At 55.4% G+C, this 15,917-nt stretch overlaps 1 protein-coding gene across 13 annotated transcripts in view; it reads left to right on the top strand.

Annotated features, from left to right (window-relative positions):
- Positions 1-15,712, top strand: part of GRIN1 (glutamate ionotropic receptor NMDA type subunit 1) — a 40,058-nt gene extending 24,346 nt beyond the window's left edge. For 2 of the 13 annotated variants that reach the window (XM_075112009.1, XM_075112008.1), the window contains 8 exons: positions 339-487; positions 1,280-1,437; positions 1,927-2,088; positions 3,818-3,927; positions 5,095-5,240; positions 6,867-7,118; positions 7,851-7,961; positions 10,818-11,616. In XM_075112009.1, the coding sequence (XP_074968110.1) occupies positions 339-487; positions 1,280-1,437; positions 1,927-2,088; positions 3,818-3,927; positions 5,095-5,240; positions 6,867-7,118; positions 7,851-7,961; positions 10,818-11,021 (1,292 nt within the window). In that variant the 3' untranslated portion in view covers positions 11,022-11,616. Of the gene's footprint in view, positions 1-338; positions 488-1,279; positions 1,438-1,926; positions 2,089-3,817; positions 3,928-5,094; positions 5,241-6,663; positions 6,706-6,866; positions 7,119-7,850; positions 7,962-10,817; positions 11,617-13,997 lie in introns of those variants that run through there. The other 11 variants (XM_075112016.1, XM_075112015.1, XM_075112013.1 and 8 more) reach the window with 8 other exon arrangements.
- Positions 15,713-15,917: the final 205 nt, after the last annotated feature.

The raw sequence follows: 15,917 nt of genomic DNA, 5'->3' as shown, positions 1-15,917 counted from the left end.
GTGGGCTGGTGGGGGATTTGGTGATACTGGGGGTGTGGCAATCCCTGTGCAAACCATCCTGCCACCTCTCACCATCAGTGATGGGGAATGGGTCCTTCTTGGGCTCCTTCTCCTGCCCAGGCTTACCCATCTGCTCAGGGTGAGACACATCAGGCCCTGGAAGGAGGCATGGGTTTTTCTTGGTGTGGGCAATGCAGCAGCAATTTGCACGGCTGTCGGCAGAGCAGACAGATGGGGCACATCTGCAGCTCTCATCAGTCTCATGTGGGATGGATGTGGCTTTGGTGACCAAGTCAAGCCTTTGTCATGCCAGTCTGATCTTGCCTCTCTCCTTCCAGGTGCTCCCCGGAGTTTCTCTGCCCGTATTCTTGGCATGGTGTGGGCTGGCTTTGCTATGATCATTGTGGCTTCATACACTGCCAACCTGGCAGCCTTCCTGGTGTTAGACCGGCCTGAGGAGAGAATTACAGGCATCAACGACCCCCGGGTAATGACCCCTCACTTGCTTTTCCCTTCCCTGTCCACCTCTGGTCAGAAAAGCAAGAGATGCCTCCAGTGGGTATCTCCTGGCTCATATAATATGGCTTGTAGTACCTGGAGCCCTGCTTTAACAAGGTTGTGGGTCTGTGCCAGGGGGTCAAGCTCCAGGTAGCTCTGCCTGGGGCTGATGCTGGGGGGACTGAGCCCCCTGTGTTGTGTGGGAATGGACAGGCATAGGGATCAGCAGGGAAACACTGTCCAGAAATAGCACAGACCCAGCCAAACTGCCTGCCAGTTCCTGGAGAGCCTGCACTAACCAACGAGGAAACGATTCATTATGGATGAGTTATAACTAATGAAATTGTCCCTGCGGTGCAGTCAATACTCTTAGCAGATACCAACATGCCTCAAACCCATTTCCTACTCTGGCAAGGACGCAGCCACAGCTTATCAGCCCAAGCACACAGGAATGTATCCCACAGCAGCACCAACCCACAGCATCCTGCACCCGCTGCCCATGGCACTGCCAGCCCCACAGCATCCACAGGCCTCCTGCATCCTCAGGGCCACGGTGTCCCTATCCCATAATATCCCCTGCCCCACCACCATCGTCCCAGAGCATCCACTGCCCAATGGTATCCACTGCCCCATGGCATCTTCAGCTCCACTGAGGAGATCAAGGACTTCTCTGGAAAACAGGTCCCTGAAGGGGATGGGAAATTAGGGAACACAGCTTTGGGGTGAGCCAGTTGGGTTGATGAAGGACAGAAGACATAGGATCCCTGCCCTTGCCTTTCAGCTGCGCAACCCCTCTGATAAGTTCATCTATGCCACGGTGAAGCAGAGCTCGGTGGACATCTACTTCCGACGGCAGGTGGAGCTGAGCACCATGTACCGGCACATGGAGAAGCACAACTATGAGAGCGCTGCCGAAGCCATCCAGGCAGTCAGAGACAAGTGAGTGGGTCCAGCACCTTTTCTGGCCATGCTGTGAGAGGTTTTTTGGTTTTTTTGGGGGGGGCTGCAGTTTGGTGGAGCAAGCAGGGCTGATGCAAACCTGGAGGGAGCTGCAGTCAAAGCATGGCTTGATGGGGCCTGCCTAGCCCAAGTGTGTGCCGGGTCTCTGCATGGAGAGCACAAGGTCTCTGTGGGGAAAAGACACACTCAGAGCTGTGGCCCTGGATACAGCATTTCTTTCTGGCCTCTGCAGTTGCTTCTGTGCAAGGCTGAGTGGCTTCAAGTCCCATGTAAACCGCTCACATCCCTCCTCCAAAATTTTGCCAAGTCTTTTGCCTCCCAGCAGCACATAGACACACCCTGCTGGGATAGGGATGACACTAATCAGTGTTTAAATTAGGTCTGGGAGCGCATTCACTGCTCTCCCATGGTGGCTGCAGACAAGGTAGGCTGCCCAGCCTTACCTGTCTGTTCTCTCCCGGTTTTCAGCAAGCTCCATGCCTTCATCTGGGACTCGGCAGTGCTGGAGTTTGAGGCCTCCCAGAAGTGTGACCTGGTGACGACGGGGGAGCTTTTCTTCCGCTCCGGCTTCGGGATCGGGATGCGCAAGGACAGCCCATGGAAGCAGAACGTCTCCCTGGCCATCCTCAAGTCAGTACACAGCTCTCAACATGAGGCTTGCCCTGAATGCTGCATGTGTTAGCACGCAAGTAGCCTCGTGCCAGGCACTGCCACCCCACCCTCCAAACCCTCCGCGGGGACGGGGCTCTGGGGGCTGCTGTGTCACTCCTGATGAAGGGGACGTGCCTGAGTGGCTGGGGTGGGCACCCGCAGCCCCAGCTCTGGCTTGCAGGGCTGGGGGAGCAGCGCAGAGACGGTGGGAAGGCAGAGTAGAGCAGGGCAGAGAGCAGGAGCTGTGCTTGGCCATGGGAGCGTAGGCAAAGCTGGCAGGCAGCACCCCTGGAGCCATCCAGCACCAGGTCCTTGTGAGCAGGGCATGGACTGCAGCAGCAGGCAGGGGTGCTGCCATTTCCCCACTTCTACCTGCGAGCTCAGCCTGGCCGGTAGCATTGTGCTGCCCTGGTCCGATCTTCCATGGGTTTTCCGTTCAGCTCTGGCTATTCATGCTAGGCAGAGATATGTCAGGACCCCTGTTGAGTGCAACTAAGGCTTTTATACCAGCATGAGCTTGCACTGTGTTGTGCCACAGGTCAATCTGATATTATGGGTAAAAAGGTATTTCCTTGGAAATACTGCACTTGTTGCAGAGGCATGTGGTGATGGAGTAACTGGCAGCTGGGAAGCAGCAAGTGGAGGGAGGGGGACAAGTGAGATTAATTTTATAGATGGGGTCTGAAGCCACCAGGGTCCTGCCCGAGAGGTGGAGATGAAAGGCCTGAGAGGGAGGATGGGCAGGGTGTAGAAGATGCAGGCAGGACCCAGGGTAACATAGGGAGCCATGGGACCCCATCTGTGGGGTGGTCTTTCCATGGGGGTGGGTGGCCACAGGACAGATGGGATTTGGGACAACAATGTGAGAAGCCTGGAGAGGTAGCAGGAGCCCTTGGTGTTTTTCTGGCTACAGGTGGCCCAGGAAGGCAGTGGAGGTGTGCCAGGAACAAGAGGGAGGAAAATGCAAGGTGGGGATGTGCTCTGCGCCCACCTCCCTCCCCACTAGCTGTTCAGGCAGAGACAGGCACTGCAGGGACATGGTTTGTTTCCTCCCAGGCTGTGACACCAGGTTGTTGGGGAGTCACAGCCTTCACCGTGCACAGCAGGTTGCTGCCAGGCAGCAGTTACTCCCCTACGCTTGTCTAGAGGCTGCTGGTGATGATCAGACAGGACTGGGGTCCAGCATTGCCTGAGCTCCCAAGTGGCCCTGGCAGGTGGGGGGATTGTGCAGGAGGACACCGGGGATGTGCTTTGTGTCAGCTACCTGCAGCATCTCTCTGAGCACACTCTCCAAGCCCTGCCTACACCCATCAGCTCCATCCCTCCCCTTGGGATCCGAGCTTACACATGGCTCCTTTCGGCAGTGGCTGGCCAGCTCTTGGGCTCTCAGACACGCTGTGGATGCCTGCTTGCACCCGCTGCAGCGTTCACAGGGCTCATGGCTGTGCACAGGGCAGTGTGCAAGCACATGTAGTATGGACATCCACCGCAGACACTGTCTACACAAAAGCCACGTAAGCACATGTATGTGCACACACACGCAGTCAGGCAGGCGTGCGCACGCACACATCATCGGTTCATGTATTCGTAGGCTGCAGACAAGCGCAGAGTCCTAGGACGGAGGGCATGAAGGCACAAAGAGCTTGTGCCCCTGCTGCCTGTGGCTGGTCCCCAGTGACTACTCTGTCCTGTCTCTTTGTGCTTTCAGGTCCCACGAGAACGGCTTCATGGAGGATTTGGACAAGACTTGGGTGAGGTATCAGGAGTGTGATTCCCGTAGCAATGCCCCAGCAACACTCACCTTTGAAAATATGGCAGGTTTGTTCTGCAAACCTCTTTCTTCCTCTTCGCTGGGTAGCCTGCTTTCGCTCAAGACATTCTCCTCTCCAGGGCTCTCCTCTCGGGCCAAAGCTGTGCTTCTTCTGGGTTTGTGCTTTCCTAGCGCTGGGAGGCTGCTGTGTTGGGCTGCAATCCCACCTTGTCTGAAACAGCTCCGCGAAGCTTTCCCCACCTTCCCTGGGGTGGCTTTCTCATCGGTGGGGCTATCCTGCTTGGAACATTGCTCCCCTCCCTCTGCTCTGGCCAAACTGCGGCTGTCACAGTGAAATCAGAGCTGTCACCAAGGCAGAGAGAGGGGAGCAGCACCTCGGGGGAGGCGAGAGCGGCCATGGAGGCAAGCGAGGACCCTGCTGCAGGAGGGAGCTGGCGGTGAGGGGCAGCCCCCCAGCCCTGAGGAGCGTGTCCCAGCTGGCCCTGGGCAGCGGGCAGGGGGCAGGAGGAGGATAATCAATACAGAAGGGGGTTTTGTTTGTCCCTCTTTGCAAAGACTGTGAGTTCCCCCAGACGGGCTCTCCCTTTGCAGCGATGTTGTTCTGCTGGTCCTTCACCCAGCCAATGTGGCAATGTGGGATGAGGGGTGTCCGATGGGACCCCATCCTTGCTGGCACTGTGGGTGAGGGCAGAAGCACCAAGAGAGGGGGCACTTTGCTCCGTCTCCTCAAGATACCAGTCCCAAAATGTCAGCCCCAAGGGTTGCAGGTGGCCAGGGACAGCACAGAGAGCTCTGTGCATGGCTGTCCTTCCTGATGATCCAAACGGGAGCACCAGAGCTGGGCTTCTGGTGCAAATGACCCTACAGCCCCAGGGGCAGGGTCTGCCCTGGTGCTTGGTGCAGCACCCAGCACGCCGTGCCTGCCCCCAGCATCGCTGCAGCACAGCCGGTGCCCTGTGCCCGACCGACAGGAGCTTGCACGGACATCCAGCACCCCATCACCTTTCTGCCCATCACCATGGGTGCCCAACCTGCAGCACCTGCCCTGCTTTGCTGTGTTCCCCTCTCTGGCCCCTCCAGGACTGTGGGGGGATGGCGGGGAACCGGGGGGACTCTGGGCTGGCAGATGTTCCTGTTGCTGAGTGTGATACAGAGGAAATGAAGTGTCATGGTGCAATTTCCATTGCCCCCTGTAACTTTCCTGCTTATTTCAGGTGTGTTTATGCTGGTGGCTGGAGGTATTGTTGCCGGGATATTTTTAATATTCATAGAAATAGCTTACAAAAGGCATAAGGACGCGCGGAGGAAGCAGATGCAGCTGGCGTTTGCGGCCGTTAATGTGTGGAGGAAAAACCTGCAGGTAGGACAAACCGTTTTTAGAGCAAATCTCCAACAGGTGCGTTTTCCATTCCTTCACCAAATCAGTGAATGCAGAGCTGTGGATTAGCATGGGGCCCTCTGTCCCTCACCCCAGTAACTCAGCTGGGCATTACTGGGTACCTACCTAGCAAACTGCAGGGATGGCCCCTCTGCCTTGTCCCTGGGAGCTGCCCTTGGCTGATGCCATCTCTCCCGGGAGGTGTCATGCACAGCTCCAACTGGGACAGAGACCTGGCCCAAATGCCCCCAGCAGTGCTCGGGACGGGGATTTTGCTCTGCTGGGGACCACGAGCTGGAGCCACACCTTGCCCTGGCAGAGCAAACGGTGCCAGCAAGGCTCCCTTTGCAGGCGCTCAGCTCTGCTGCCCAGCTCCAGCCATGCTCACCAGCAGCCAGGAGGGTTAATCCGCTGCCACTGAGCATCCCTGGCCGGTGCTCAGGTGGAGAAATGCTCCAGGGATGGTTTCCATCACCTCCCCTCCCTGCCCACTCCCCAGGGGTGTGGTAGCCCTTGTCATACCCAGGACAGACTCCAAAAAGAGGTGGTGCGTGCTCTTGTCATTTGGAGACAAGGACATCTCCCCGCGTGGGAGCCAGCAATGCCGGTGCCTGTCAGAACCAAGGCTCCCTCGGGCCCCTTCTGTGGGCCATTGCTTTCCCCGGCTTCTCCCATCCCTGAAACACCTCCGTGCCACTCAGGCAGGGGAGCCCAGGAGGGTCAGTAGTGCCTGGCAGTGACACTGAGCCATGGGCATGTCTGTGGGCCACCAGCCTCACACTTTCCCTTACCCCGTTGCTTTTGGGGATGAGACCCACGGTGCCCCGAACCCCAGTTTAGGGCAGCTGGAGACTCTCTCTGAATTGCCTGGGCTGCTTTCCTTCCTTGGGGAAGCAAACTGGCATTCAAAGAGCAAGAGATCCTTTAAGCGACTAAAGGAGACTGCCATTCGCGGCAGAGCCAGTGAATGAAAGAGAGAGAATGAGGCTCGGGGACCCCAAAACAAGCCCGCAGCGGTGGTCCTGCAGGAGCAGCGCTGGCTGGGGCGTGCGGGTGGGCTGCCCGGGTGGAGCAGTGAGGGGAAGCACGAGGCCGGGCTGCTGTACCCTGAGAGCTCGCTGGGTTCAGTTCACGGATAAGAGTCTCGGAAAAGCCATTTCTCTATTTTTTCGCCTTTTTTTCCTTTTTTTCCTTTGCTTCCAAAAAGCAGCAGCACCGAGGGGGTTCAGGCTGCTGGGACAGAGCACACTAGTTGCACTGCCATTTTTCACTTGCCAACCTTCTAGAAAATACTGCACTGGGTCCTTGGGCAGAGTCTGTGGGACTGTGAGCAAAGCATGCTGCCCTGTGGGGGTAAACAGCCTCATGGTAAAGAGCCGTTTGACATTGTAAGACTTTTCCACAGGAGGAAACGTCAGAGCACTAGTATCTGGTACATTGCTAGAAGGTAGGCAAGTGGAAAGATTTATTTGTTAAAACAAACAAACAAAAATAATGGTTTTTGGGATCACAGTTTTGCCATGGCTATTTCCTGAGATGCCATGGAAGAAAAAGACATTTCATTCCATTCATCTTGCTTTCCTTTCCGTTTGTGCATGTCCGCAAAAGAGAGAACTGAGAAGGAGGAGCAAATGTATCCCCGAGCATGCTCTACGCACCAGCGGGATACATTTTGGTTACCCCCGTGCGGTAGCAGAGCCAGACCTGGTCACTCCGTCCCCCGTCGGAAAGGTCACACTCATTGGCACGAAAGCAATTGGGGAGGAATCGTTCTCAGCGCCCGCCGCAGAGCGCGGCCGGTCCCCACGGCTCGCTGCCCCCGCACCATGGCGGCTGGTGCTCCCAGCCTGCGCTAACCAGGTCCGACTCGCTAACACCAATGGCTACATTTTTCAGTTCTGTTTCTCTTTGAGTTCATCCCGATCCCGATGACATCATAGTGCTAACGCTTTGCCTCCTCCCTTTCTTTTCCTTTATTTTTGTTTCCTTTTCTTTTTCTTCCAGTTTCCTTTTTTTTTTTTAACTTGTTTTACTTTGGGAAAAAAAAAAACCACCACCAATAACCACGTTCGGCTTTGCACAACTGCATCATTTAAATTTTTGAATACATTTTTTTACAGAATACTCATACAATGACTTCTCTTTCAATGCAGTCCTCTCTCTCTCTTGTGGCACTAGGATTCAGCCTCAGAAAAGGCCCTGAGCAATTTTTGTTTTTTTAGTGGTAGGTGCAGCATCTCACCTCTCGGTCTAGCCAGGCTAGCGGTGGAAGCGAGGGGCAGGGCGCCAGGCAGAGCATCCCCAGGAAGCGAGGTCAGCTGTGCCGGCCTGGACGCAGACACCCAGGAGAGCAGGGCTACTCCCCAGAGGGTTTCCAGCGCTCCAGATGCGAGGCCGGCCCCGTAGCTGTAGCAGTGTGGCGGCCGTGCTGTAGCTGTGGGTCGTGGAGGCCCTTGGAGGACTGGGAGTGACAGGACACCTCCAGTAGCTTTCTCACCTAAATGAAGGACATGACACGGGGCAGTATTCAAATAGATTTAGCGTTTCCAGCAACACACTAGAGATCTAATCACTTATACATATTCATTTTAGGATAGAAAAAGTGGTAGAGCAGAACCTGACCCTAAAAAGAAAGCCACTTTTAGGTCCATCACCTCCACCCTGGCCTCCAGCTTCAAGAGACGTAGGTCCTCCAAGGATACGGTAAGAGGAAGAAGAACAATTCTGCCCTCTCTCTTTCTCTCTCTTTCTCTCTTCTGCCATCCCATCGACTGCCACACACCCATCCCGAAGCTGCCAGTGTACATGCATAGCTCATGTTCGTCACCAGTCAGTCAGTGAGTCAGTGAGTCAGTCATCCCGTGTACCTGAAAGGATGCTGGGATCCTGGAGGGCAGGCAGGAGGTGGCTTGGAGTCCTGTGATGAGTTGGGAGATGCAACCGAGTTTTCGTTTTTGTTTTTTGTTTTCTTTTTGCCTGGATGATTTCTGATGTTCCTCTCTGTGCTTCGCTCACCTTACCGGTGCTGACCTCTTGAAACCGATGACATTTTTTTTTTCTTTGTTTCTGTTCCTGAGTGTTCCTGTACCTGTTTGTCATTGTATGCCTAAAAACGATCACCCCAATTTAATTTGGGCACCGTGTCACCTCACCAAGAGCCATGCGTGTCACATTCTCTACATGTGATTTTTGTTTGTGACGATTAGCATTCGGGACGTAGTCCTTGGCACAGGAGTGACAGCTGTCTCTGGTTATCGTCAGCAGTAACGCAGCTCTAGACAAGAGACGCAAAGGCTTGAAAGAGGAGGTTGTTAAAGACCCAAACTTGCTTCAAACTTATGCTTTCCACCTTGGAGTAAAACTGCTCTCACGTAACCAGAGAAAATTTCCAAATTGCTGCCTCTAAAGCAAGCCAGCTGTTTCCAAATGTGCAAACGTGTCTGCTCGTGCTGGAGCTTCAGACACTCTTCAGCGTCAGGTTGGGCTGTTGGTCTGTCGGACTAAGCCAGTGTCCCTCTGCATGTTGCTGTCTGTTGTATGACACTCTGCACTGTGGCTACTCTGTTGTCTCGTGTGGCAGCGGCCGCTGCGTTTTGCTGCCCGACCTCCTGGCGCGACGGGCTTGCCGACATCACCTCCCTGGGGTGATCGGTGGGTTTCTGCCCAGGGCTGCTCAGAGCAGGCTCCCCGCCAGGCTGCCCAAGCCGCAAGGCGGGGATGGGGGGACGGCGGCAGTGGGGGGAGACGCAGCCCCCTGTGGTGGGGTGGCCCATCCCCAACCACAGGCTCGGGGTGCCTTGGGGAGCAGCACGGGATACTGCAGGGGGTCTCGGGGCCACGGCTCTGTATGCAAAATGGAGGCGGCTGCCTTTGACACCAATGCAGGCTCCATCCCAAGAAGCTCCTGGAGCACCCCTGGGACACAGCCCTGGGAACAGCTGAGCCCTCGGCTGGGCTCAGCTGCCACCATCTCACACAAAGTGCTCCTCTCACTGTCACCTCAAAACCTCGCAGACGTGGGGGGGGACCCCATGCTCTCCCCACTCATCCCCCATGCCCCATGGGGAAGATGGGCCTCCCTGTCATCTCCTGCACTGCCTCGATGATCTACCTCGATGATGAGGTGGTACCTTGTCCCAGTGATGCCCCCGTGTCTGGGGTCCTCCCTCCCCACTGCTGCACACCCCGAGCAGCTCTGCAGGAAGGTTGCAGGTCTTGGTGGCCTGAGTCCCTACTGGGGGAGAGCAGACAGAGATGGGGTGGGTGGTGCAGGGGGGAGAATGTGGGAAGAGTGAGGACGAGGAGGGACAGGTGGGATGTACAGAAAAAAGGAGAGAAAAAGTTGCAGAAAAATCTGCTGGGGGGACCCTCAACATGTCCTGAGTAGACCCCCATGTTTTGTTGTGTTTGAACCACTCCATGGTTATGAAACCAAGGGGCCCTGTCCTGGGAGAGCAGAAGCATCATGGTGTAGTCGGCACCTGGGGACACTGGTGCCCACAGTGGGCACAGGAAAGGGGGACAACCCAGGAAAGATGGGGCAGCTGGTGTATGGTGCCCCTGCTACCTCCCACATCACTCCCTCTTCAGGGCAGTATCCTGGGCCTGATCCTGCTCCGTGCTGTGGCACCCACCACTCACCAGCACTTTGTCCCAGGGTAGAAGCACCTCAGTGCCCTAGGCTGACCAGGTCCAGCAGCCACCTGCTCCAGAGGTCACACAGGCAAGCGATGGAGCCATGCTCTCCCCTTCCCTCGCCTGGTGGGGACCAGCGTGACATGGGGCTCCCTGTGCTTTGGGTCCTGGCCGTGATCTTCTTGGCACGTTGCTCACAGGGGAGTTGTGGAGGGAGATGGCCCCACTCATCCCAGAAGATGGTCCCCGCTTTTGGGGCAGCTGCATCCGCGAGGCAGCTACGGGCAACGATGGGTCACTGCCCAGGAGCCTGTCGCAGTCTTCTGCCTGCCATGGGACGATGTGGCCAGGGTCCCAGGACATATTTCCCAGGCAACCAAGCTAGCTGGGTCAAGAACAGGCTAGTGGGGCCAACATCCAAGTCAACATGACCAAGATGGAGGCTAGCAGGTCCAAGGTCCGGCTATCACAGGAGGCCTGTGGTGGAGCAAGCTTTGTCGTGATATTGGGAGACCTGTTGGTTGCTCTGTGGGATGAGCAGCCAGCAGGAAGGTGGTGCCACCAGCTCACGTCACAGCCTGACATTTGGTTCCCTCCACTTCCATGCAGCAGCCCTGGCTCAGAGACCCCAATGCCCTCCTGCTGTGGAAGGCCCCATGAGTATGTAGCATGCTGGGACACGTTGCCTGGGGTCCTTGTAAAGATGAGAAAGCAGCGAGGCGCTCTGTTTTATGATGCTCAGCAGAGCCAGGGGCCCATACCAGGTCTCAGATGGGCAAGGCTTGAGAGCCCATGGGGCTGGAAGGCCAGGCTGACCCCAGCCCCATGGGCTCTCCTGGCTAGCGAGCGAAAGATGCAAACCTGGTGGCCTTGCTTCTTTCCTTTTCGTTGTCGGGAGTTTTAAAAATGGATTCTGCTCTGCAGCCCTGCAGAATGGTCCCTCAGGAGTGCCAGAGAGACAGGCTGGCACCATGGAGCCAAGACAGCCCTGGGAAGCTACCACCCCACTCTGAACGTCCTAGCGCCCACCATCACCCGAGCTGCACAGCCTCTCCGCGGCACATCATCCCCACCGCCCCAGGAGGAGATGCATGTGTTCCCCATAGGCAGCTCCTGCAACTCGAATAGCACTCGCAGAGCTGACGTACTGCCATCCATCGCAGCCACCCACGATACTGCAACCCCACAGAAGCCATGTGAGACGCATAAACCACACAGACACCTTCCGAGCCGGCACATTTCGTACAGACACGTAACGAGGTGCACAGGTCCCTTAGTCCCCCCACTGCAGCCGTCATCAGTCCCCGCAGAGTCACACTGCCAGCCCGCGGGCGTCCTCCCCAGACACAGCATGACACATGTCCCACGTCACCGCCAAGTGAGGGCCCGGCACTGCGAGGCAATGCTCGCCCTGCAGCCATGGGGATGGTGCCAGAGCTGGTCGAGAACTGAGGGGGTTCATGGAAAAGGTCACCTTTTCAGTGAAGGATCAGCTGTCCCAAAGCCAAATGCTTCTTGGCTGAAAAAGAACATAGTTTTTGGCCCAAAAGAACCAAAAGTAGGACAAAGACAACTAATTTTTTTTAAAGGAAAGTTGACATTTTCTACAGCAAGAATGCATTTAGCTGGAATCCTAATTTTTAATTAAAGAAAAAAACCAAAACCCAAAATTCTTCCAGAAAATCTTCCACCAGCCAGGGACTACCATATCAGCCCAGATTAGGATGAAGTCATTTTTAAAGACATATTAAGTTCTTGTCTATATTTTCTTCCTGGTTGTCATTTAAAGTTTTTGGTGCCTTCACTTCACTTCCATACCTTAACATGTTTGAGTCTCTTCTACGGTTAATATTGATTAATTTCTTGGCTTTATAATGTTTGGTTTGGGGATAATTGCACCATCCCTGTAACATAATTTACCCTAAATTACTGGTATGTGCTTCTAGCATTAGTCTACTTTAACATAGTTTTGATATGACGGTTTTCTTGCTTTTTTTCTTTTCCTTTTTTTTTTTTTTTATTTTTATTATTAAAAATTGCATGCGTGAACTCTACACAAAACAAGTAAATGAGAATGTTACCCTGTGATACTCTGTGATTGGAGGAGATATGCTTTCAAATCAAAAGCCATGCTCTTGTATTTTAATTTTTCTGGCCAGATTCCCCACTTTGCTTGGTTATTTTAGCGTTTCCCACCCCCCCGAAGCTGTGCAGAGAGGCCAGAATGCCCCAGCCTGCCCTGCTAGAGCTCCAGCTTTCCACCACAGCAGCCACACATACATGTTCACCGAGGCACACACACACACATGCACACACCACTTCCCCCCCCGCACTTGCATCAGGCAGGATATTTAACAAAGGACCTTTCTTCTGCCCATTCCTTTTTGTATATCAAGTTCCTCCTTCTCCACCAGTGAGTCACCCAGCCTCTCCCCTCTCCCAGTCGCCTCTCCTCCCTGCGGGAATCAACCCCTGACCGTCCCACGAGCGCACGCCTCCCGGCCATTTTGCTATGGAAAGGAAAGATTGCATCCAGCTGGAATCCTAATTTTTCACAAGGAGGGAGCAGCTGCACCTGTTTTTGGGAGAGAGGGGCGTTTTTTGGTGGACTAATGAATAGCCACAAAAAGCTCCCCCCAGGGTGGCAGAGCGACTTCAGGATCACCTCGGCTGTTCTCTGTGCAAACAGGCAACAGCCCAGGTGTTGCCACTTAGCAAAGCAAGGCCGCAGCAAGGAATTTCTCAGAGTCTCTGTTTTAATATTATCTAGTCCTCTAAATGAAAGAATGATCCTGTGAAATACTCCCTGGGTGTCAGCACGTCCCCAGCACGTGCACCAGGGAGACGGGAACATGCTGGCTCCCGCCCCTGCCCCAGCAGCTCCCCACTGAGGGGTCCTGGAGAAGCACAAAACTGGGCAAAGCAGGGCAGCCCGGAGGACCCCATGCAATAGCTGGGGGGACCCCAGACCTCCCCGTGGCAGGAGGCAGGGTGTAGAGCCATGCAGGGTAGCCACAGTGCCAGAGACACCAGCAGCACCACGGGGGCCACAGTCACCACTGACCAATGCAAGACAGGTAAAATCGTGTCACTGAGGAGCCCACCAGGAGCCCAGCAAAATGGCAGCCCTCCTGGGTAGCATGGTGCAAGGGGCAAATGTCACTGGAGAGGGTCCGCGCTGCGGCACATGAGACCCACTGAGACCCTTTCCTGTCCTGGCACCAATTTAGGTCCCCAGACAGCACTGCAAGATGCTCCGTGCCACCCGCTCTCGCAGCAGGTCTGGACAGGGCTTCCAGTTCAGGGTTTGGAGTTAGGACAGTGGGACTGGGAGAGGAAGGGAGTATGGAAGGAGGAAGGGAGAAAATAACTGCCCAGTTGTAAATCCCTGCCTGGGGAGAAAGGACTTTTTTTCTTGCCTGTTGAAGGGTATTTCTGCTCTCCCCATTTGCTTGCTGGTGGGACTGCGGCTGGGAAGGTCTCTCCCATGCAATGTTTGCCAAGTCCTCCCCCATCTGCAAGGAGCGCAGAACCCCAAATCCAGGCCACATCCCCAGCACAGGCTGTATTTTCACAGTAGCAAATGACGCCACAGTTTATCGCAAGTCAGCCACACTGCACACCTCCTCACCTGCATGAAAGGATAGTCAAAGCACAGTCATTCAAGCAAGGAGGTGAAACGCCCTGGCCTCAAAGCACAGCTTGATCTGGCACCAGAGAGATGCTGAAAACCAGCCAGACCCTCCAAACACAGGTTCAGCCGTGGGCTGGGCTGATGAGTCACAGGCTTTGTCCTGTAGCTCTCCCAGAGCAGAGAGGGGCTCGCTCAGCAGGCGATGCGGCTGCCATGCTCTGCAGAAGCTGCACCGCGCTGCTGGGCGTCCTCCCTGCCAGCTGTAGGGTGCTTGGAGAGTGTCTGCAACGGCCTCTGCACAAGCTTGGATGGCATTGGGAAGGGGATCTCGGCCAGCAGCAGGTTTTGGGCGGTTGCATCACCCCCAAGAGATATCCTGTAGGGACACATGAGATGTAAGTAGAGGTGGGGGCAAGTGCCAGAACTGCCTAACACTTCTTTCTCCTTGTCTGTCTATTTGTGTGTTGCAGCAATATCATCCCACCGACATCACTGGCCAGCTCAACCTCTCCGACCCCTCAGTCAGCACTGTGGTGTGACCTTCTCCCTGAGGGCCATCAGTCCTTGCCCAACACAGTAGGAAGGCACAGCCAGGACTGTCTTTCAAGGGACACTGATGGGTTCTTCTGGGTGAGATGGGAGGAAAACATCCTTCATCCATACACAGTGACTTCATTGTATATCTCCCTCCCTTCCTAGACCTGCTGCCATGCTCGTGCCCCAGAATGCACAGCAGAACCAGGACATGGTTTGGTCTTCACTGTACAGAGATAACTGCTTCCAACCAGTGCTATTGATAATCAGTATTGCCACTGACTGGCTACATGCAAGGGGAAAGGACTTTGAAAGGCACATGGCGCCTGCTCTCCCACAGTAGTGGGAAAGAGCTGGTGCCACACTACAAAAATGTGCTTCACTTCGCAGGCTTCAGGCTTCTCGGCACATGCACGGCCCCTCAGACTTGTGCTCCACGTTTCCCACCACCCCAGAGGGCTCCAGCCACCACCCCAGAGGGCTCCAATGCAACGTGCTTGTGGTCCCGAACAGCTGGCGCGGTTCGCCAGGATGGGCACATGTTCCTGCTGTGCTGAGCGACCCCTGCCTCGGTAGCAGGGTCTGGAAGATGTGTGCTCTGCTTCTTGCAGGGGATGAACACCCTGTTCCTCCCTCCCATCAGCCCATGGCTGTGATGTGGCTCCTGTATGTGGTCTGTTTGCAGCAGGAGTGCTCCCAGCCCTACAGCCCATGCTCCTGTGCTAAGCATGGTACTCTGGAGCTCCAAACATGCTGTCAGCCAAGATCCTGGCTCCCCAACTCTCCTGCACAGAAGACATCCCCAGGACCTGGCCATGGCCAGCTTGTACCTCTCACACTGTGGCTCTCCTGGCCAGGAATATCTTCACGGGGAATGACTCTGGATGGTTGCGTTGACGTCTAGCCAAGCTCCACACTGCCTCTGCACCAGCAGTGCAAGGAGAGATGCTGCTGGCTGGTCATGGCTTGCTGTGTGTTGCGGTGTCTGCAGCGGCCACCCAGCCTGCCTGCAGTGTCAGAGCACCAGAGCTGGCGCTGGCAGCTTCCCTGCCACACTTAGCTACAGTTCAAGCTTGCCAGCATCTCCCACAGCAGCCCTGAAGCCCCAGTTCACATGGTTGCATCTGCCTGAACCTGGAGATGTGGAAACTGGATCCCAGTTCAGGAAAAGGGAACCAAACAAGGCAGGCTCATGCTGTTCCTCCCCACAAACATACGTGCCCATGTGCCAGTATCCCTCAGGACCCTCCCCATGGGTGCTGCAAGCGGTGCGGAGACACCAGTGTTGGGGAAGCATCTGGCACCAGCCAGGCTGGTGATGAGCAGCTACAGCATGCGCATGGGCAATGATGCAGCCTGCCTCCTGCCAAGGCACCAAACCCACCTGCAACATGGTACCAAGCCCGTGGCATGAACTGACTTCTTGTCCCAGCCGAGCACCTGGGGCTTCCCCCTGAGGGTCGGCTGCCTTTGCAGGCAGGATTTTCAGACGGCAGCTGAGGTCTGTGAGTATCGTTCCACTGACTGCAGTGGCTCCATCAAGTTCATCTCACTCCAGCTGAGAAATTGGACCCATTCTACTTTATACGTCAATGTAACATTAATATCAAGTTTTTGCAAAAGCTCAGTAAAGTCTAGACTGGATCATGAAGTGGTTTATTCCAGTGCTGTGTGCCTCTTTCCATCCCTGCCTTCTGGCAAAGCTGGCAGGGAGCCCTGTGCTGAATCAGAGCCTCATCCAGCACTGCTGCAGGGTTTGCAAACTGTAAAAGGTGGAGGGATGGGGAGGGACTGAAAGCCAGCAGGGAGAAAGGCCAGGAGCTGCAGGGAACACCGGGAGGGAAGGGACATCACCA

The sequence above is a fragment of the Phalacrocorax aristotelis genome, chromosome 17 (genome assembly GCF_949628215.1).
Source record: "Phalacrocorax aristotelis chromosome 17, bGulAri2.1, whole genome shotgun sequence".
In the NCBI taxonomy this organism is placed as follows: Eukaryota; Metazoa; Chordata; class Aves; order Suliformes; family Phalacrocoracidae; genus Phalacrocorax; species Phalacrocorax aristotelis.
This window is presented reverse-complemented; position numbering and strand designations above follow the sequence as displayed.